Source organism: Tauraco erythrolophus, chromosome 2 (assembly GCF_009769465.1).
Source record: "Tauraco erythrolophus isolate bTauEry1 chromosome 2, bTauEry1.pri, whole genome shotgun sequence".
NCBI lineage: Eukaryota > Metazoa > Chordata > Aves > Musophagiformes > Musophagidae > Tauraco > Tauraco erythrolophus.
Window position 1 is genome coordinate 46286038 of NC_141466.1, and position 24501 is coordinate 46310538.

Below are 24501 nucleotides of genomic sequence, written 5' to 3' on the forward strand. Positions count from 1 at the left end.
ATAGATAGGCATTTCTATCAAATCATATAACATAAGACAAAATTATTTACGTTGACAGATTGTTTTAGCTGAAATGATTTAATTTAGAAATTTGACGTTTCATTATCAAGTCTGTTACACATGTGACTAATAAAGACCAACAAGTTGATCCAAGAATTTACAATTGAAATAGCTGAGATCAATCTTAAGAAGATTTATGAGAAAACTGATTTAGAATGTTATATTATATAAATTAATAGTGACAGATTTTTATGGGTAGTACACTTAGGAAATGACTACAAAATAAACTAGGAGGTCGTAATATTCAAAGTTAAGCAATATAATTCAAACAAATTATTCTGTTATTTACTGGGAACCATATGTTCACATGTCACAACCTATTTAAGTATTTATATTTTGGTCTGTAGTACTTGGCAACTAGTTTCTCAATAAAGGGGCTCATAAGGTCAAGGGTGAAGAGCGATACTGTGTTACCAGTGCACTGCAGTAAATAGGTAAATAAATTCGATTATAAACAGTATAATTTGTAGACAGACCTGATTACCAATTTTTGTATCAAACATACCAATTTTAAGATGCTGTTAAAAATGTGCACGGCAGAAAACTAAGCAAGGAAAAGACCTCAAAAAATTATATTTTCTAGTTTATGTACTCAAACAAGCTACATAGCACTTAGATACTTGAAAATGAGATCTTAACCTTTTGAGTTATAGGTGCTCAATATTTCTGGAAATAAAGTCAGTTTAATTTTCCATAAAAGAGTCATAACTTGGAGCTTTTTCATTAAGAAGCATGTTTAACATTTTATAGAGCAACTATACAAATGCAGTTTGTGCCTGAAACAGCCTGCCACCCAGCTAGTGCTGAACTTGTTTTGAAGAAAAAATTTGTATAATCCTCAAGTTTACAGAAATTGTATGTCCGAATCCCTTAAAAAGCCCAGTAAGTTAGAAAAATGCAATAGAATGGCAACATTTATAAACCATTGTACCTCGATTGTTCCATAATATTAACATGAAATCATTCTTTTCAGTACAGGGTTTCTGTTGCCTTACACTGACAGCAGTCTGAGGGGAGCACTGAGTTTGGAAGGTGTGAGTTATGAGCTGCCATTAAGGTACATGATAATACATCATTCTCTATGATGATGATATATCATTTTAATGGACCTTGCAATTATTTGGAGGAGGTTGAACATTTACAGGTAAACGAGCGTTACACAACATACTTTCATACGACTCTTTGTACCTCCTAAAAACAAAACCACAGGTTGGAAAGGAATTTAACATTGAAGAGGTTTGCATACATTTTTCAAGCATACCTAAAGGATTTAATGAAGGTTCTATTTTCAACAGATTTTAGCACTGGAATGAGATGTGTTGTCTTAATTCATTTGACGCAGGCTCAGTAACTGTTCATAGCTTCAGCCTAGATGTAAGGTAGACACAGTACAAAATTCAATTAAGTGTATTGAAATAAATGGATATCTTAACTATGCATCTGAGCATAATTACTGAGTTTCAATTACTTTTGAAAACTCAGTTTAGAAGTGCAAGCTTACACCGGCAGCTGTGAGTTGAGCATGATGGGCAACCTTGTCCTTTTACTAACAAAATGTAATTAGCAACGGCCATGAAGATGTGGCAACATGGGCCTTCAGCTGCCTGCAGAGGCGCTCAGAAGAGAGGAGCCTATGGAATCCATGCATCTGCATTGGTAGCACAGCTGCTGCTGACTACACCAGAGCTGGCTGAGGCACGCTCACCCACACTGCCTGCACGTCTTTTAATTGCACTGTAACATGATCAACTTTGCTTAGAGATTAGAAAAAATCTTTCCACTTCCTCCCAGTGAATAATGATTCATTCAACTTTTAGTTCCAAAGGTCTTCAACAAATAAATAAAAGCAAGATGACTTTTATTAGGGAAGTACTTTATTATAAAAAACTAACGATTTCACAAGATGAACGCTTACACAAGTATTAAAAATGTAGAAAACATTTCCCTGTATTTATAATATGTAAATTGCATTTTCATAGAAATTTTAATCACAGCTTATTTTTTTTATTGAATCCAAACTGGGCTTCTTTCCTTAGAACCATATGGAAGCTCTTGAGTTAGCTCACAGCTGAAAAATGTAGTTTTCCATGGGACATATTGTATGCTGAGTGATTGAATCTAAAAGAAATAAAAAACCAGGATTATTTAAGATTAAATGCACAAGAAACAGATTATAAAACAATGTCCTTCAGAGCAATTTCTGGTATAAAACAGTTTGGTGGAGCTGAGAAACTCGAGAGAGAAGGACCCTAAAAAAAAGGCAATCAAATCATAATACTTCAAGAGCTTATCTTTTATTTAAGTTTAAAAAAGGTGCTGCATGAGCTACCTATATGCTTTTTATTGTGGTCAGCCTTGAGTGAATTAATTGGCAGTCAGTTTTAACAGTAGAAAGCAGATAGCCACAGACCAACTGGATTGCAACAGTGAAGTCTCAAAGATTAGACAAAACTTCAGATCTGATTTGATTTATTTGATTAAGATGGCAATTCATAGGTGTCACTGTTCATACTATTATGTAAACAGTTGCTGAGAAAGGGGCTGAACTTCAAAGGTATGTATCCTTTCTCTAAGGTATCATATAGAAATACTTTTTTTTCCAAGTTTTGATGATTCATCATTTAAAATCCATTAGCTAGAGCTTGCATAACTATGCCTCTTGAGCAGGACATAACAATTAGAAAAAGTACCATCAGAATGCAAAAGAAAACTGAGAAATTTGTAAAGGGCATAAAGCTGGCCTGTCCAGCTGCAGTAAGCTCATGAGATACTGGACCTGGGGTAAGGCAGAACTCCATGATACTAGGGAAAGAGTGGGATGTGCCACATGAGTTGCATGACACTTTAGATCACTACCTTTGTTCATCTGGAATTTATGACTGGAGTACTACTATGTGAAACTTTTGTGTTTAATTTACTACATCATATTTTTTGTCTTGCACAAACCTCTGGTTTCCTCATCTGGTCACTCTGAAGCCAGACAAAGGCTCAATAAACAATGACACCTTCTTATGACTCTCTCTCAAATCTTCACAATTTTATCCTATACTTTAAGAAAGTATCAAATAACATTTGCATTTAGATGAGTATTTTTCCCTATGACTCACTTTTCCTTTCTTCTTTAGTGGTATCTTCTTTCAGGTTTTAAGTCATTATGATCTGATAGCATTAACAGTTGAGAGATTAGGACTTGCTTGGCTAGTCTCATATAACATCAATTCATGTAGTACATTTATTGCTAGAGTCTGAGTGAAACACAATCTAGAGGAGTCTGACATTGTATGATGAAAATTTAATCTTATTTTTTCTAGTATGCAAAAAGTCCTTTTTTGGAAAATACCCTTATCTTGTCTGAAGAAGGAAGAGTGTCAGGCTGGAAGCTGTGAATCCTACAGAGAGTATCAAAACCTTTTATTTGAGAGTGAGGATATTGCAATTTTACATCTGATTCCCTGGAAACAGATAACTATTAGAACTGTGGTGTCTTTAATGGAAAAGCAATGGACTAACAACTCTTAGAAACTTAACAGCAGACTTTAAAAAGAAACTTTTTACAAGTGAAATAAAAACTGCAGAAAATTATCTTTCAGATGTACAATATATAATTCAGGAGAAATTATCAGAGGGTGCCAATCACCATATTTCAGTAGTGCTATGCCAATTTATACGAGTTAAAAATCTTTCTTCCTACATCTAAAATTGAAATACATGCCATTTTAAAAAGCAATTATCCAATGGGTGTTTCCCCATAATTTAGTTTGCTGTTCTATTTTCTTCCCTTGATAACCTCAGTTTAGTGAGTTATTTACAGTCAATTTTTGAATACATATTCCACAAATATTTTATATGAGTTTAAATTTAGTGTCTTACCTAATACCCATTTTTCTGATAAACATTTTATTTCCTGGTACTTCTTTCCTGGGTTTTTTCCTATACAGATTTTTGCCTGACGTAAAGCTTTACATATTTTCCCTCCTGACAGCTGTATAAGTTCAATTAGCTTTTTGCAGGGTGGCTGACTGGTAGGAGATACAAACATGACAGGCTGGTTTGAAAAGAGATTGTGCTGGTATTTTCCTCTTGATAGCTGACGCTGAAGTCTGCAGACCTGTATTTGAGGAAACAAGGAAATTAATTAACCAATGTGTTGTATTTCCACTCCAAGTAAAACTAATCTTTGTCTTGTTAGTTCAGAAAAAAAGAATTATAGTATATGAGTATGAGCTTTACTTTTTCAGGTGTATCAGAAACTCTTGGGTAAACTATACAAAGAATTCACTGTGCTTTATAAATACAGTTCCCAAACCAAAGCTGAGATTATTTTGTTACAGTATATGTATCCTTTTATATATATATATATATATATAAAATTTTGTTTACCTATAAAACGTCTTAAAACACTTGGCAGCACTGTTTTTTGCCATAATCTTACATTTATAACACTGGCCATCACACAGAAATATTAAAGGATATTATAGATAATTATAGTCTTATAGCATAACTACAAACCACGAAAGCCTTTACAATATATAGTGCTCATCAGTTTGTATCAGGGATCTTTAAAAACATATCTAATTCAGAGTTTAAACCATTTTAGGACTTCTTTTTCCCTCCTGTGCCCCATGGATATGAACTGCGTTTTGTCTCAGATGTATGAAGTAACACAAACGTACCAGAACTCAGAATCATAGAATCATAGAATGGTTTGGGTTGGAAGGGACCTTAAAGATCATCTAGTTCCAACCCCCCTGCCATGGGCAGGGAAATCCTCCACTACACCACGTTGCCCAAAGCCTCATCCAACCTGGCCTTGAACACTTAAACACTTAACTCAGAGCAAACCATTTCATGTGAACTCCTTTGTTTCCACCAAAAAAAAAAAAAAGTCCTTTGTGAATGCTGTGCAGCCTGTAACACTTCATCATTATAATAAAAACCTGCTTGATCTGTATGAGGCAAATTTTCTTCCCTGTATATACCAGACACGATAGTGGTTCAGCAATTAAAGCTATCTGTTTTAGCTATAATGTGCATAAAAGCAGTGCATACAACAAGTGCACACACCATGGTACACAACATAAAGTTTTCATACTAAAATAAAAAAAGAAAAGCAAGCTTGTATTTCTTAGAGCAAGGTTGCCATTGACCTGTCAAATTAATGTATGTAACATGCCTGATTCTATATCTTTTGTCAAAGTTTGGAAAATTTATGATGACACTGGAATTAATAGTAGGATGAGAACAAAAATAAATGTTTCATATGTGATGCTTGGAATTTTCCATACAGATGATCAACACGAGCACATTACATAGAGGAAAGGTTGCTCTGTATATATCTGGTTTATATGAGATGGCTGAATGTGAAACTGTAGTCAGTGAGGAGGTGTAACTGGAACAGTGGAAGAAATTACTTTTTGAGTGGATTTCTTCCTCCAGTCCTCACACAAATCTCCTGTGAAACCCCAGGCACTTAAGAATTTAATGCAATAATATACGTGCTTGGCAGATGTGCAGCCAAAGTAAGACTCTTCACCTATTTTACAGGGGTTTATAAAGCCAAACAGTTCCATGGCATGTTCACACATCCCTAGATGAAAGTCAAAGTGAATTCCCTTAGTACTTCTGATCTATTAGCCAGATGAAGCACCTGCAAAGCGTGAAGCCCATGCTGTCACAAGACTTCCTAGTTCAGTGGTTCTGTGCCACTGTCCTCTGCTATTCTTGGAGCAGGTCAATCCCAAACTGAATTCTGAGCTCTCCTCCATCAATAAATAATTCAGCTTTCTGTGATTGTTAATTCCTTGGCTGCTCTCCTGAGAATAAAATTGATCCTTTGTGTTCTGACTTCAGCAAGTTATAGACAGTGACTGCTATGGATGAAGCAGGCCAAAAAGACTCAAGCACAATGCAATAAAAAGTCTTTATTTTCTGTTTTTCTGTGAATTTAGGTTTATGAATGACATGGCACCTAATCCTGTCTCATGGAAGTCAAACAGCTGCTAAATAATTTTGTTAATCACAGTATCAAAGCAGAGTTATATAGTAGATTTTGGAGGACACAAGCTCAGTGAATATATCTGATGGCCCTTCCTGTACATGAGTCATAACCTGATATTTTACACATGTGATGAAGATCTGATTTTTGGACTTGGTAGGGTACTACCTACCTCCATCTGAGCAGAATGCTCTTCCATGAATAGCTGTCTGCTGGACATCTTGATGTCATGATATATAAAAAACTAATCATTGTACAGTTTTAATATATGGTGTTGGATTTGGAATTGGCTAAGAGTATCACTTGCTGATTGGTTTTGTGAGGCTTTGAGACTATGATCAGTATCTTAAAATGGGACTAGCTCGAGAACATAAAACACTTTGCAATCTCTGATGTGCAGAGCAGTGTTGTGATTTTGGTGTTACTAGGACTGCAATAATTATTTTTAATGAATTAAGAAACTATGCAATTATGAAACTACAAAAGTATCTGTGGTAAAAAAGGTCAACAAATTAAAGAATGTACTACAGTGAAAAATAACAGTCCCTTTACATCAGCCTCAGAACAGCCACATGACAAATGCAATGCCATCTTAGTTGATCTGACACAGAGCTCTCTGGAGTTGTTTATTGGGACAAATCAGCTGCAGCCAATAGAAGAAAGAAAACTACCAAGCAACTTTAATGCTAGCTTATCTAAGATAAATCAGCTTTAACTTGAATAGACTGAAGTTACGCTGTTTCTGTCAACCTGGAACTCTTAATATTTTAAAGATAAAAATTATTAGAATTGAGAAGCTGTTATCTTAAAAACGCAATAAAACTTGTGTTAGATAGAAGTCACTAAATATAAATTGCTACAATCTGCTATTTCACATATTTTAGGGAATATGATTTAAAGGGGCTAATTGTATTCCCCCTTCCTCAAACATCTCCCCTGAAAGGATTCATTTGCTGCCACTGTAATGCAAACTCATTCATATGATACATCTTCATATAGAAAGAACTGTTGGATTAAATTAATATTAAAAGCAGATATGTACAAAGCTAACCATCGAATCAGGAATCTGAATTTTGAGCATCTTCCTCGCCTGATGTCCACAAATGGCATGCTTTATTCTGTACATTTAATACATATTAAGGAACCCAGGAAAGTGAAATGCTGACATGCTATAGAGAAGATTTTCTTAAACTGCCTTTAAAATTCCAGCTGTGTGTATTATCAGTGCATTCGAGAGGAGGACATGGTAAGAACACAGTACATCTTGGTGGCATCATCAAAGGCAAGCTTCCGCATGGAACGTCATCTTTACGTTTCCTTCGTCTGGATCACTGACACCACCACAGATTTCCTGACAGCCCATGCTTGGATTTGCTTAAGCGCACTGTAGAGCAAGGGAAAATCACAGCAATTTACATTCAGAGCTCAGAGAGTAGTCTGAAAGGTTAACTTCCCTTTCTGGACCACTAACCTGAAAGAAAGGCCACTAGCCAGTTGCTGAAAAGGCAACTATCTGACCACACAGGGTTTGGCGGTGGGATGAGAGGGCACAATCTAGCTCTTACCCCTGAATTGACTCAGCTGCCTTTGCAACATCAAAGCCTTCGTGGCACTCCAGGGGTGCTCACAGCCCTTTGAAACCATAAACATTTCGCATAAGCTTTTACAAATAAATGAATAATTCCTCAGCAGAGACCAAGCCTGGGAAAATATCAGACCCTAAAAGTGACTATTTCCACAAATTATGTATATATCAGTCACTAGTTATGGTTACAGTTGTGTCAGTCCTTATTATAACAGGCAGCACCAATTTTCCTTTCTAATTATATCCATTAGCAGATGGACAGAAAACCAAAATGTTATAAAAGCATCTATTTACTCTTTTTGGTAAGATCCTAAGTGTTAACCTCATTCTTTCACTAGCTTGATGAACGGCAGGAAGACGCCTCTTATATGTATGCATTTCTCATAAATGTACCATTAATTTAAATGTTTGTTTGAACCTAAGATTTGAAAGGAAAAAAACCCAAACTCTTGACAGAAGTAAAACTTAAGGAGCAAGTATGATAAAGAAATAGAGCCTTTCTTCATTATAAAAAAATCCCACTAAAAACATTTCACCAACTATTGTCCCTGCTGTGACTGATTTTCAATCCCTACAAGCCAAAATAACATACGTTATAAAAAACCTAAAACTTTGCAGCTTTGCCTAGAACTTTATGAAAATAGCTCCTGCTGGGTGGGGTGCGGGAATAAACACAAAACCCCATAAATGTCCAAGGATGTGATGCTCAGGAGATAGCCATCAAGTCCCATAAAGGTTTTATCTCTGAATGGATACCTGAATTCGTGCAATAGGAAATGTAAGGAAATAATTCTTCTGGAGGTATTTGGAAATTTTTCAGCATTGAAACTGCTAATGTCCTATATACAGCACACAATTTTCAGTGTACTTCCAGAAAATAGCAGATGAAGAAATTTTCAGTCTAAAATATATTAGAAAAATAATACTTCACAAATACTAAATGGAGAATATGTTTATGATTTATTACAATTAATAGAAATTGTATTTGTAAGCTAGAACTGAGTGACGTACTAGCTTCAGAAATATATACAATGTAGCCATCTAATAATTATACGTGTCTGAAAATTTGTGCATGCATTACATAGAATCATAGAACCATTTAGGTTGGAAGAGACCTTGAAGATCGTGGAGTCCAACTGTTAAGCTAGCACCGCCAGTTCCACCATTAAACCATGTCCCTAAGCACCACATCTACACGTCTTTTAAATACCTCCAGGGATGGTGACTCCACCACTTCCCTGGGCAGCCTCTTCCAAGACCTGATCATCCTTTTGGTGAAGAAATTTTTCCTAATATCCAATCTAAACCTCCCCTGGTGCAACTTGAGGCTGTTGCTCATTTTCACTAAAAAGAAAAGGATCTAACTGTTGAAGTATTATGGATTAGTTCACTGCTCTGCAACTATTAAATGACAGAAACCCATAAAATCGATAAAACAAAACCCCAGACTTTATGGTTTGCTAATGCACAAATTTAACTAAAAGAGACACAAAATAGCATATTCATTTAATATAGTTGGGTGATGTAGCTGGGGAAATATTAAACTCTAAGATTTTAATATTCATATGATTTCAGTATGGATAAATATACTGGTCAAGTAATGTTTATGTTTTCAGTTACTGTAATTCTGTCCAAAGACCTTGTGAAGAACACACTCAAAACTACAACACTGTTAGGAAACATAACATTTGCATGGTTATATGTGTTTTCAGACAGTCTGTCATTTAGTAAAAATTTAAAAGAAAAACACATATGTGGAACCTTATGTACATGTAAAGATCAAGGGCTCACACACATCCACACAAGTAGAGCATCAGCCTGCTTCTGAGAAAGAGGAGCATATTGCAGTGTGCAGACTTCTGGAAGTACAGTTCTCCTGCAGTGAGGAATTTGCAGAATCTGCAGGACCCTACAGGGATCAAGGAAGTTTGTGTTAACAATGCAGTATTCCTGCAGGATGAAAAAGAAATGCTCCTTTTTATCTTTCTAAATACCAGGTTTAGTAGGAGAATAGAAGCAACTAACCAAACAGCAACTGTATTTTTGTAGGAACAGTGTGTGACATATGTTTTCCACTTAAAAGCTCATGCTTTTCGTTTGCTTTTTTATAATTTATTTTAGCAGTTTGCTGATTTTTTTAACACATTGAGAATACTAAAATGGAAATAGTATTGGTGCTCTCCAGTATAAAAGTGTGTGTTACGAGCTGGAAACAACTTCTTTCAGCAAGCTGTTTCACAAAGAAATAGATCCTCAGCTTTGAAGAATCTTATCTAAGTTAATGAAACATCACATGGATGCAGGACCCCAACTAGTTCAAGCCATACTACCATATTGTTATCTCAACAGCACCCAGAACCTTATTCCACTCTTTGGCATGAAATGCATTTGTTATTGCTAGCAATGCTTTTCATTCTCAAAACTGAAACTTGCAACAGTCATGTAAATTATTTACAAATATTGCATCCTTATTTCTGAATATTTATTGAAAGAACACTTTCCCATTGGTTGTCTATGTCATTTGGCTAAAATAGAAGCTCCCTTTCTGTCAAATTAGACAGAAAGAAGTGAGAAGGTACTTTCTGAACACTTGATAAGGCAACATCAGCAGCCCAGCACATGGACACAAACGGAGATTACGTACGGGCAAACTTGCTACACGTTTGTGCGGTAGAAGACGAATGGTGCACTGAGCTGGGAGCCAGAAGTGGAGAGAGATAGAGTAGAAAATTTGGTCCAGAAAAAAGAAACCTTCAATGTCTGGTCTTGAAAAATAAAGAGGAAAGTAAAAGAAGGATAAATGGCATACAGTCAACTCTATATTATCTGGAAAATTCTTCAAAACACAGTTTCTTCCTGTCCTCTGTATAGTCCTTCATGTAAGCGTTTCCTGGCCAAGATGAGGGTGAAGGGAAGAACGCTCAAATCCAGACAATTTAGCTGATATTGTTTCTTTCCACTGCGTGTTGGCAGACAACCTTGCTTCTCTCAAATCCCATAGACTGATAAGAAAAGTTAATTTCACCAATTTATTCTCTGAAAGACTGAGTACCAGTGGGAATACTGTATGAAAACGTTTGGCAAATAAATCTACTGTTTGGCAGATATTCAAAATTACACTGGAAGATGTTTGAACCATTTTTTCCGGCAAAGCAAATTTTTGCAGGAAAAAAGATAACAAATTCACTTATTTTTAGTTTAATTTCCTTGTTTTCCAGAGGTATAACTATTTTTAAATACTATCTAATATCAATATTATCCACTATAGATTAATAAAAAACAAATTAGGGTAAAACAAGAAGTCTTCTCCTTTTTGAGGATAAGTATTACTTCTAAATCAAGGAGCTGTATTTCCAATATATGTCACTTAAAACCACTCTGCTAAGATTGTAAGATATGGTCACAGATACTGTACCTATTTGTTTATAACTTCAAAAAGGTTCTCAAATATATTTGCATTTGGTTTCAATGCAACTCAATTATTTTTGAAATTTAAAAAATCCTTTCATTACAGATCAGCTAACAAAGGAAGGAAATTTAAACCTTGCTTCAGAAATACCTCAAGAACTTGTCCATCCCTGTTTTTGTCTTATTTCAAGAGAATTAAACTCAAGCGACTACCAGACAGTGACAAGACTGCAAATTGCAATATGTCAAAATTCTGCAAGTAATTGCCAATTATAATTGGGAGGTGTTTTCCTCACCTGAATATCAGTGAAGCAGCCCTGTGCCATGAATCTCTCTCGAGCAGTATACAGGTGCGGCACATACGACTCTGTGCCCTGCACCACTGGTGTACCACAAGGGTTACGTGTACTACATGTGACAAGCCCCCAAGAATCCCAGCAAAATTCAAAGACAGATGTTCTCCACCTCCATGCACAATCTAGTCCAGTGCTTATCTTCTCTTGCAGTTAGAAAGTTTTTCTTAATAATGTAACCTAGATTGCCTCTGTTGCATTTTAAGCCCGTTACTTCTTGTCGTAGTGCCAAGGGACATGGAAAACAATTTATTCTCTTCCTATTTGCAACAACCTTTTAAATATTTGATGACTGTTATCATGTCTCCCCTCAGTCTTCTCTTCTCTAGACTAAACAAACACAGTTCTTCCAGTCTCTGCTCATGGGTCGTATTTTGTAGACCTCTGATCATTTTGTTATTCTCCCCTGGATACTCTCCAATGGATCCACGTTTCCTAAAGTGCAGTGCCCAAAGCTGGATGCAGTACTCCAGCTCAGGCCCCACCACTGCTCTGCATGCTGCAAACAATTCATGTCTCTTACATATAGCATTCCTGTTCATGCATCCTGGTATGCCTGCCTCTTTTATCAGAGTATGACATGGGTGACATGTTGTTTTCGGATCCTCTAAAATACTCAGCTGACTTTTTGGCAGAAATACCACATTGTCAATCTCTTCTCGTGTTTCTGCAGGTCCTGCTTTGCACTTGTCCTTACTGAACTCCCATCATACCTATTTTTGATGACTCCTTATATCTCTTGTGGTTTTTTTAATTCCAATCTGCGTGGCTTAACCCCACTAGGCAGCCACTTGCCCCCTGCCCCACCTCAGTGGGATGGAGGGGAGAATCAGAAGGGTGAAAGTAAGAAAACTCATGGGTTGAGATGAAGACATCTTAGTAATTAAAAAACCGACAGAGTCAATCTACAGTTCTACTACTTTAGGTTATGATTAATCAGATTTTCCAGCCTAGTAGCTTAGCAAAATCCGAGACAACAAATGCAGTATATGGATGGGATAGTTGTGTGTTTTATAGCAGTGATTCTTACGTGTGCTGGTGTGATGGCCTTGTTATGTGTATGAAAAAGAGCTGATTTGAGCATATACAGGTCATCTGTGCAGCAGATCTAAGTGAGCCATGTTGAACTACCTTTTTGTATCTGGCACTATCGGTGGGACGCTCCATCTAACTCAGTTTTTAAAGTTCAAATGTCTCAAAATCAAAAAGAAAATAAAGTAAAATTAGAAAGTCTTTTCACTTAACTCAGCTGACAGTTGAACAAATGCAGTTGAGCCAACGTACAAACCAAGAAAATCTCAGCCTCCAAATAATTTGCTTTAGACAACTACCCATGACTTTAAAAGGTATGCGATATGTACATGGACATGTTTTTCCTCACAGCTGACAAAGATCTATTCTTGCTGGATATATCCTTACAAGACCTTCGGCAGAAAAGATACTTACATTCTTACTGGTTTAGTTCAAGCTGGGAGTGCACTTTTGAAACTAATCTCTTGGTCACACTGTTGAGTGTACTTTTGCTTCCCATTGTGGAGCAGCCACAGACTATACTCCTTTGGGATGAAATGCAGTCAGAAGATGTGCTCAGTTCAGGGGAGCAGACTGGAATGAGCTCAGAGCCCTGAAACATGCATTGTGTGCAAGGTGCTCTCAGCACTAGCTCATGCACTCTGCAGATCCCTTTCCATTCATCTGCATTACTGGCTTATAGATCAGGCACAAGTGACCATGAGGTTGCTTCTGGAAGATGTAAGGGGGTAGTGATATAAGTATGGGATGCTTCTTTCAAACTGAGTTATTTCCTGCACAAAAATAATTACCTCAGCTGCATTTAGCCTTTTTTTTTTTTTTTAATGATAATAGTTGGAACTTGCTCTAATTGTTATCTCATATTTCTTTGTCACGTGGCAACAGGAAGGAGGAACATTAGTTGCATCTTGACGTTTATCTGTTCATATTGCAACCATTTACCCATATTTTTTATATAGTATCCTCCAGGCTTACTGAACTCTCCCAACCGATATAAGGTAAATTGTTGTGGTTTTTTTTTTTTAAAACACACTAGTACCTATTGCATGAGACTAGTACCTAATCTGTGAATAGGTCATTAATTGCAGCAAAGTATATTAAGGAATGAATTATTAATGAGGTAAATTTCCGTGTCTAATCACGTAAGAGTAAACAGATCTGCATTTACACAGACTGAAATAATACATTTCAAATAATACAGGCTGCACTGAAACAGAAATTCCACAAGCTAATAATGTGCTGCAGTTCATGGAAAATAACTTGATATTCTCCATGGTTAAAGACTACATATAATGAAGATACAATGCATGGAAGCCCAGTATTTGCATAAAATACATTAAAAATTATAACCTCATTTCAACTATCTTAGACTTTTCAGATACTGAATCATTTTGGACAGTCCAACATTTTTTTTAATCCACACAGGATATTGTGCAGCGAGCTTCAAGAATGACATTTGTTTTGCTGGCTTAGGGACATGGGGAATCCTTCCCTTCGCCTTTAACAGTAAATGATAAATCCAGTGCTGTCAACAGATTTGCTATACCTGGCAAAGTGCAAATGAAAAATGCTTTGATAAATAAAAGGTTTTTCTATTCCAGTAATAACAAAATGAGTGATCTTGTTGAAAGGAAAAGCCTGGCAAATGTGAAGGGCTACTCCGATGCTCCCAAAAGGCTCTTTCCCCAAACAATTGTATTAACCCACAATAAAAGTAATCTTAACATTAAAAATAATTCCTAGTTTTATCTTTAAAATATCAATATGTGAGTCCTTTTGTTCTACCTCAACAGACTGAAATAATTTAAGTGAAGGCAGAGTACATTCTTCTCTCTACTCTTTAGTTTTAGCTGAATGCCATTGCAACGCCCAGCACTAACTCAGTGTGTGCCAAACATGAATATTTTTAAGCGTCATTTGAGTTTTAAAGGCTACAGTAAGTGATGGGAACACAATCGTCTTGGGAATCTACAAATAACTTTAAAAAAGCTCATAAATCTGGCTTTCATGGTTTGGTTTTCAACAGCTTTATGAAATATGTCAAAGCTTGAACACAGTGAGTTCGTTTTCCTTCAAATTTCTTAGGATTGACTTTTCTCAATCTTTTTTTGATATGCTGCAGCGAGACAAATAAAACGGACTTGGCTTTAAAAAAACAGGCATCAGCAAATTGCTTTTTTAAAAAGTTGATCTGTTCTTTTAATTTTTATTTGGTTTTGTATCAACAAAGGAAAAAAGTACTCTCTAACTAGGGCAGCCCAAAGTATTCCCTGATCAACAAAAATATAAAATGCTTCTCTTCAGCACCCGATGTATTACAACATGACAGACCACATATTAATGAAAAGGTGATATATAATTAAAAACTGTTTTTTCTTAAATTGTTTAAAAAAGATGTATGGTAATACCTGAGCACAGCAGAAACTCAGAGAGTTGCATTCAGAAGTTTTATGTAATCCTCTGTACTTACAGTGAAACACATGCACTACAACGATAAGTGGCAGGGAAAACTTGTTTTTTAAAATATAGACTAAAGGGTCAGTTGAAAGTACATCAATATTCAACACAGAAAAATCCTTAACATTGTCTGAGAACTACTGAAATAAATCCACTGAAAGAGATTACCTGACATCACACAACTGGACACTACTGCTGTGGAATGGCACCAACTGCAAAACTAGACCTGGCTCAGGTTGCTTTCAGAAAGTTCTCATAGAACTACTATCACAATCACTTCTGGTCTGCAATTTCCCTGATTAGTACTCCTTGGCAGCAGTACTTGTTTATGTGTAATAACATCTCTCCTTCACTTAATCTATGTCATGAGTTAGAAGAAAAGATCCCATAGGAAGTATAGAAAGCAAAGACATTTAATCCTCCAGCACTGAGAGTGGCAAGTGGAGCTGCCAGCATACACAGGAAAAAAAAAAAAAAAGCGTTTTAATATTTGACCAGGTGCTTTTTGTCAATTGTGTTTTTAAATGACAATTACTCAAGAAAAGTTTCTTTGAAAGCACTGCTTTCTTCATAGGTGCTAAATAAAAGACACGATTAACATTTTCTATTTGAAGATTCTTTTCATGAACGCTTGTACTTTTTAGCATGACAATACCATAAGATTACAAATGAAGGAACTTTGACTACATTGTGACAGCAAGCTGGGATGGTCGTCTGTACAGCTGCGGGAGAACTATTTATATTGTGAATACACAGTAATTTTAAAACTATGAAAGTTGGTAGGGTAAAGGTACAGCACCTGACACCAAGTTTATTCTCTCTGCTCTTTTTTTTTAACCAGAGAATTTTTCAATTTAATGGCAAGCTTTTGAAAAGTTTTTTTTTTAACAAAGTGAAAAAATAATTCACAAACCACAATGATAAGCTGTGCATGGTACCAAATGATGCCCCTCTAAAAATAACTGATTCCAGTATCTGTTTTGAGGAGTTGACGCTTATCAGCTTGTGAGCTGGTACACCAAGCACATTTACAGAATATTACCTTACTGCTTTCTTCTCAGAAGTCTACAGAAAGCAAAGTAGAAGCTGTTTCTGTAAGCTTATAAAATGCTGGAGGAAAACAAAAGTCTAGCATTGGATCTCAGTTGTTGCTGCAAGGAAGAAGCCACTTTAGAACATAAGTCTCCTTTAGAATATAATCCTACTCCTGATTTTTTACTTACAAAGATAACGGAGCAATATTCATTTGACTTATCTTAGATTTGCATTTAGTCTTGCAGAAACTATCTTAATGAAGACAAAATGAATGTGTGACTCTACAGATGAAGCTATGAAAGTGCAAATCTAAAGTGTGGCAGGAAGATTCACTGAAAAGTGAATCACTGATTCACAGAAAAGTCCACTTCTGCTGACTGTAAATGTAATGATGATCTTGTTAAAAACTTCTTAAAAAATAGAAATATTGTTATGAATTCCATGTGGCGTTTGGTTTTGTTTTAAGGTCACCAGCCATGACATGGTTAAATACAGAGAACTAGGCAGACTTATTATGGTAGTGGACTTTCAGCGACTTCTTATGCTAGCTGGGCAAAGTTTGTAGGGTCAAACTGCTGACCCTGTCCTCCTTTCTGAGTTCCTTTGCTATATTCCTAGTGTTCTTCATGTAAGAATGATGCAGGACAGAGAGGCTACTACTGTTTAGCCTGTCTGGATTTTATCTAAAGTGCTTTAGCGAGAGCAGGAAGCCTTTCCATGAGGTTGTCATTGCATAAGCAAGCAGTTGCAATTTGAAAACCAAAGGATACTCAGCAAGTACTGCATAGAAAATATGAGCAACTGGCTATTTGAGCTTAGATGCAGGATGAATACCCTGAAGCATAGAAATAGTTGAGGTCTAATAATTACTAGTTATTTTCTAGTCAAACAACTGGATAGCTTAGATGAAATACAAATGCTCAATAACTCCTCAATATCTCCTACACTCTAGTTTTCTAGTAAAAGTCTGTAAATAACTATTTATCATCTCTGGCTCTGTCCCAGTCCAGAATTCCCACAAAAATCACTGGGAGTAAGGTGAGTGTATCAAAAATGCCTTATAACAATACAAACTACCATGGTGTAACTGAAGATACTGTTTGTATGCATATGTACTATACTAAACTATATACATTACTCAGATGATGGGGAAAAAGAATCAAAACTAGCTAGCCCTGCATAAGGGCAAAGGTTTAAAACTGTCCTGCATGCTCACTGGATCCTGTATCTATTTTTGTTTTAAAATTATATTAACTTCAAAATTTAGGAGCTGACATGATAGTTCTAATGCTATCTATGGATTTTTTTCTTAAAATGACATTGACTAAAGTGCTAATGCACTTATGCTATGGGCCAGTACTGAGAAAGCTACAAAGCCATCATTGCTCAGACTGTTGGTGGAGGAAAGGAAAGCTCACTGCACAACACTGGTATACTCCTGAGGATAAACAGAGGAACAGTAATGATGAGATTTGGAGGGAATTCAATAAAATCCTTCTCATTCATCCAGTGTCATACAGACCTTTGAAGGAGAGGAAAAGCCAAGTCTTATACAGAGAAGATACACAAACTCTCAAGTGCCTTTTAAAGATATCACAGCTAAACAAAACTATGTGCTATCATCATGCTCTGCTCTGCTATATGACAGACCTATTATTACAAACAAACATGACAATTAAAAAATAAATAATCCCATACTAAACTTAAAACGGTAGTTTTACCATTTATCACCTTATCACAGATGGTTACTTCTGTGGCTTGCAATAAAGCTGAAATCAAGTATGAGGAGGAAAAAAACAGTATTTTGATTAAGCAAGCCTTACATTATTTCGTAAATGTAATACATCAGGTTTCTTTCGTTCATTAAAATCTGAATATACTCACTTGGACACACTCCAGTTGTGCCAACATGACATACTCACAAAGCATGCACATCAGGGTGACAGCTAAAAAGCAACAGAGAGCTTTGCACATAATCTAAAACTAAATCTGTATGTAATTTCCTTCCCTTTGTTAATTGAAGATTAAAACTAAATCAAGGGGAAGCCTTCTATGAGACTACTTCCAACAACAGATGACTCAACTAGCACCTGAGAATTTGTTGTGCTTGTGTGTACTGAGGTTCTGAACTTCCTGTTTCAATAAAATACCAAACAAGTTGTGTTTCCTTTACAAATAAGCTATTACATCAAGCCCTGTTCCTATAATTTCAGTTTTTGTCCGCATTCCAACATTTTCTTTGGCAAATGTAGAAACATTCTAATTAAAGAGAAGAGAAGAGAAAAACAAGCATCATTCATCATGGTAAGAATGAATGCTCAAGAGAACATCCTTACTGGTTACTTCGTTCATTCAGTTTAATTTGGCTTTTGAAGTGCACTTAATTATAGCATGCAGTTCTCTTGAGATGAAACACAGGTAATGAGGCTTTCACTAATCGTGTCTCATGAAAGCTGTTAAAGGTAATAATCAATTCCCCTAATGCTACACAAACATAATACCATCTGTGTGAAGGGATTCAAAAACATTTTTAGAACATCAGAATACTTGAAATATAGTATTCTGCAGCAAAACTCACCTACTACTATAACTTGCTAGATCCTTTAACATATAATTTGAATTAAAAAAAAAAACAAACGGAAATGATCTTGTGTTTCCCTCAGCATGATCTATAAGACCAGAGTAATAAGAATCTTTTACAATGCCCTCTTTCTTTAATTTTTACAGTTTTTGCTAATGTTTAGATGACAGATTAAGGACCTCTGCCTACATCATTTGCAATTAGAATCATAGAATCATAGAATCATAGAATCGTTAGGGCTGGAAGGGACCTTCAAAGGTCATCTAGTCCAACCCCCCTGCAAGGAACAGGGATATCTCCAACTAGATCAGGTTGCTCAGGGCCTCATCCAACCGGGCCTTGAACGTCTCCAGGGATGGAGCATCCACCACCTCTCTGGGTAACCTGTTCCAGTGTTCTACAACTCTCATAGTAAAAAATTTTTTCCTAATATCCAACCTGAATCTACCTCCCTCTATTTTAAAACCATTATCCCTTGTCCTATCACAACTGGCCCTCCTGAACAGCCTCTCCCCATCTTTCTTGTAGGCCCCCTTGAGGTACTGGAAGACCGCTATAAGGTCACCCCGGAGCCTCCTCTTCTCCAGGCTGAACAGCCCCAACTCCTTCAGCCTGTCCTCATAGGAAAGGTGCTCCAGCCCTCTTATCATCTTCGTGGCCCTCCTCTGGACCCTCTCCAACTGGTCCATGTCCTTCTTATGTTGGGGACTCCAGAACTGGACGCAATACTCCAAGTGAGGTCTCACGAGGGCAGAGTAGAGGGGGAGAATCACCTCCCTCGACCTGCTGGCCACGCTCCTCTTGATGCAGCCCAGGATGCGGTTGGCCTTCTGGGCCGCAAGAGCACATTGCCGGCTCATATTGAGCTTCTCGTCCACCAGTACTCCCAAGTCCTTCTCCTCAGGGCTGCTCACGATCCATTCACCACCCAGTCTGTATTTGTGCCTGGGATTGCCATGACCCAGATGTAGGACCTTGCACTTGGCCTGGTTAAACTTCATGAGATTGGTACAGGCCCACCTCTCCAGCCTGTCGAGGTCCCTCTGGATGGCATCCCTCCCTTCCAGCGTGTCGACGGCACCACACAGCTTGGTGTCATCGGCGAACTTGCTGAGGGTGCACTCCATGCCACTGTCCACGTCACCGACAAAGATGTTGAAGAGGGCCGGGCCCAACACGGACCCCTGAGGGACGCCACTCGTGACCGGTCTCCACATGGACATCGAGCCGTTGACCACTACTCTCTGAGTACGGCCATTGAGCCAATTCCTTATCCACCGAGTGGTCCATCCATCAAACCCATGCCTCTCTAGTTTAGAGAGAAGAATGTCGTGCGGGACAGTGTCAAAAGCTTTGCACAAGTCCAGGTAGATGACATCCGTTGGTCGACCCTTGTCCACCGATGCTGTCACCCCATCGTAAAAGGCCACCAAGTTGGTCAGGCACGATCTGCCTTTGGTGAAGCCATGTTGGCTGTCACCCACCACCTCCTTGCTCTCCATGTGCCTTAGCATGGTTCCCAGGAGAATCTGCTCCATGACCTTGCCAGGCACAGAGGTGAGGCTGACCGGCCTGTAGTTGCCCGGGTCCTCCTTGTTCCCCTTTTTAAAAATGGGGGTTATGTTCCCTCTCTTCCAGTCATCGGGGACCTCGCCAGACCGCCACGACTTCTCAAATACAATGGCCAGTGGCTTGGCAACTTCATCCGCCAGTTCCTTCAGGACCCGCGGATGGATCTCATCAGGTCCCATGGACTTGTGCACCTTCAAGTTCCTCAGATGTTCCCGAACCTGCTCTTCAAGTACAGTGGGCGGTGGTTCATCCTCACAGTCCCTGCTAGTTCTTTCCACAGCTTGGGTGGTAAGACAAGAGGCTTTATCAGTGAAGACTGAGGCAAAAAATTCATTGAGTACCTCAGCCTTCTCTATGTCCCGGGTGACCAGAGCACCAGTATCCTTCCGGAGGGGGCCTACATTCTCCTTGGACTTCCTTTTGTCCCCTATTACCATGAGAAAGACAACTTCCCACAAAAAGTTAAACACCAGACCTGCTAACGCAACATAACATAATTGTCTGGTTAAGTACAATATAGTGTATTACAACATATGTGGTTTCTTTCCTAAATTTATTTAACTGTAGAATTGGAAGTGCTGATTCGCTAAGGCAGAAGTTCTACCTTAAAATGACATTATAACAGGAGTTATAATTAATCAGACAAATGCCATTTTGGATAAGTAAATTCACTATTACTAAAAGGTTTTCATGTACACATTATATCTTTGTGGACAGCACAGCTTCTTTTGCTTATAAACCAAGGGTAAGTTGTCAGGCAAACGCAGTTAAAACCCCAGTTGGCTGCTCAGCGTTGTGTTCTAGACAAATCTGGAATGCAGTAGAAGAAATATGCACTATAAATGGTTGAAGCCAGTAGAGGATGCTGAAGACTTCTGATCACAGAAATAGCCACTACCATGTCTGCAACATCGTCCAAAGACAGTGTGAAAATAGAAACAGACCAGTTAATCCTGAAAAAATCCTAAATTTGAGAAATGATCTCATCAATCTCCAGAAAAAAAAACAGAAGAATCCAAGAAAAAACATTGTCTATTGCATGTCAGATGAACCACTGTGTATCTCCTACATAAGTAAGCAGCAACCAGCCCAATCCAAACAGCACAGAGAATATGATGAGATCACACTATGCTACTGCTTCAAGAAGGTACATCTTTTGTTTTATCAGCATGTGCTGAGCCACACCAAAAACTCAATGGAATGGGACAAACAGAGCTTTCCATTATTTATGCCATTCCTAGTTTATAGTTTTTCTTCTAAGCCACAATCAACTCAACTACATGATTTCAAATGACAAAATTTTGTGCAAAACTTCTTAATCAACATACATATGATGACCTCCTTCAGGTTAGACTAAACCCAGAATTTCAATAATAATAAAACCTGTAAAGTTTGACCTCGCTTTGTGTTGAAACTGCAGCTCTTCCAGGCACTTGAAAATTACCTCGATTCAGGTAGGGATCTCTAAGGCTAGGCAAAACTTTTGATAGACCTCTGAAGCTTTAAGACAAGTTTTTCAGTTTTAACATGCTAGCAAAGAACCTTTAAAGTTGATTCTTAAATGTTTATTTCCTTTGATTCTAGGAAGTTAGTATTAAATGGATTTTTTACACTTTTTCCCTGGATTGTCCAAAATGTATTCATTTAAAAGACACCAATTAACAGTTACTGTTAAAACAGCCAACAAAATTCCACCCTGTTCAGACTGCCCGTAAAACTCCCTTCCCTCAGGCAAACATACTCCCATTAAACCTCTCTCTCTACAATAACTTTAAAAATTGTCATGCCATGCAGCAAAGACTATTGAAGGTCAGCAGAATCAGGCTACCTGGAATCAGCTCCACAGGTCCCTCATGTCACCTATTGCGAGTCTTCTGCTTGAAATGGAGTTGATAATGCCTCCGGGCCACAAATAAATTTGGTAAAATGGAAAACATGTAAAGTGTGACCTTTCAGCCAGATCGGGGAAAAAAAAGGATGGAAATATTCTTCTGTAGATCAAAAGGTCCCTGAGGCACACACTATCTTTTGTTTTGGATTTGTACAATGCGTTAAGATGCAAAGTCTTGTTTTATGTTCAGTGGAAAATAATGAAGAAATACTACCATTATAATAGCAATATGTTGACTAGCAAAGGGAGGCCCTTTTTTGATTGCAGCCTCTGGGACCAACTGTAGGCAATTATTAAATAACAGTGGTTTTAAAAATTATGAATTTAGATGATCTTTTAAATAGTTCTGATAAATAACTTCAATACACAAGACACAAATCATTGTAAAAAACTCCCATGACAATGGAACTTCTTGTCTTTGAAAAAGCCTCCAAAGTCTACAACAAAATCTCATCAACACATAATAAATCATACAAGAACAGAAGTATGTCTATATAGACATACATATACTCACAGACACAATAAATCAAAACCAATGCAAAATAAATCAGCTGAAGTTGGAATTTGGTTCTGCAACTATCTTATGAATAAATTCTAAAATCAATTTTTTTTTTCGTGTGGTTGGAGCAAAGATATGGGAGTTAGGAATCAAAGGAGCCTATTACAACTTTTATATCAGTGAAACTAAGACTAGCAGGACAGAATTTGGCACAGCTTCATGGAGTATTTTCTTCATATTAGCTGTGAATTACTCCAGCCTCGAGTTTGGAGGGCAGAATGCAGCAGTTAAGACCATACCTTAGACACACTTATGAAAGAATCTGAGAAGAGGAGCTGTATTAGCTAAAATGAACTTTCTAAGGCTCTCAGGAGAGGAGTAAGACTCTGTAACTGAGAATCACATTCAGAAAAATGTCTTATCAGGTCTGTAGGCCATGATCCTACAACATAGAGACCTTGTCATGGACTTCAGTGTCATATGCTCTTGCAAGAACAAGAGCTTTTGTTTATGACTTTTGCTTATGACTAAATGAAGAAACAGAGCAAGGAATTTGCTAAAAATAAGGGAACATTAATTAAAGGACTAACATTCACGTTTACTGGATCCATTGGATGACATTGTTTTTTGAGGGAGTCAGATTTATAACTAATTTTATTGCCTGGATATACTGTACTACAATCATGATAAACAAAAGCCAACAAGATCATTTCAACAGCTGTCTCCACTAAAACTGCTAGACTAGAAATTTTCCTTTTCCAACATAAAGATAGCTATAAACAGTCCCCATGAAGTTCCCTCATATTGTGGCTTCTTCAGCTATTCTATTTAGAACTACGGTTAAATACATATTAGTCTTGGTATTAAAAAACCCATGAAATATGTCAGTGTCATATTATAATGATAAGAGCACATAATTCAACACATTTTTCCTCTTATAAAACATCATTACTTGATACACACATTTTACTGCGCTACAAAGAAGTAGCTCTTTACAATTTCACCATTTAAATAAATGGAACGTGTTTTAGACTGACAGCATTTTAACCACTACAGATGAACACTGATTTACTGTTATGCAATAAAATACACATAAACAATTTCCTTCTACCATAACAAGTGTGGGGATCAAGTGAGACAAAGCAGGATTTCTGAAGCTTTAGCTATATAGCCCCTGTGGGGCTCCAATGGCTTAACCAACAAAAAATCATTCACATGCAGGAGCCAGGAGGTTTTCTAGCACATACTGGTCCCACGAAACACTTATTCTTCCACCTTGTTCATATAAGAAAGACAGAACACTAATCCTTCTGTCACTTCCATCCATACATGCAATTTAACTTTCGCTCATGAAATGTTGAGCATGTACAGAGAAACGTTTACACTGAAGGATAAAAGTATTTAGATGGCAGTGATTGAAAACAACCATGATTTTCTAGGCATTAGGATAAAATATATTACTTACTCTAGGAAAAAAATGTATAAAATCTAAAAGCTGATTATTATTAGCATCAAGCACTCTTGCAAAGTGTACGTGACCATCTGCCAGCAAGCTTGTAATGAATCATACAGGCAACCACAGTGTAACATCACCAGAAAAGAAAAAAAAGACAAAGGCATATAAACTTAACCAGGTTTTTGCTACTGTGGGAAAAAGACCAAAATAAAACTTTGATTGTGTTTTTATGCAATAACGCAGCTTCCCCAAATGCTGATTTTCTAGAAGGGTGAGGTTACAGTTCAGAAAATAATGTAAAAGTAGAATGTGTTACAATTGCAGCAAGCCAGAAATGTAACAAAACTATATCAATACAAAAATATAAAACTCTATTTCGTCCTAGCAATGAATATCAGCTGCAAAGATGACTGGGCCTGGCTCCGTTCTTCTTAATACCTATAGATTAATTTCATCTTCCTTACTCCAGGTTTTCCTTGCTCTTCTGGTGCTTTGTTATCACAGTATTTCCTATATAAGTTTATGGAAACACATCCTAGTGTTTCTTCTCATTTAAGGATCATCTCCTCTCAAGAAA

The 24501-nt window shown here is 37.2% G+C and overlaps 1 protein-coding gene across 1 annotated transcript in view; it reads right to left on the minus strand.

Annotated features, from left to right (window-relative positions):
- Window positions 1-2122: 2122 nt before the first annotated feature.
- The window catches only part of MCPH1 (microcephalin 1), a 135349-nt gene continuing 112970 nt past the window's right edge, over window positions 2123-24501 (minus strand). Inside the window, exons 13-14 of the mRNA XM_086608337.1 lie at window positions 3931-4168; window positions 2123-2178 (exon numbers count right to left, since the gene is read on the minus strand). Coding sequence (XP_086464463.1) covers window positions 2123-2178; window positions 3931-4168 — 294 coding nt within the window. The remainder of the gene's footprint in view (window positions 2179-3930; window positions 4169-24501) is intronic.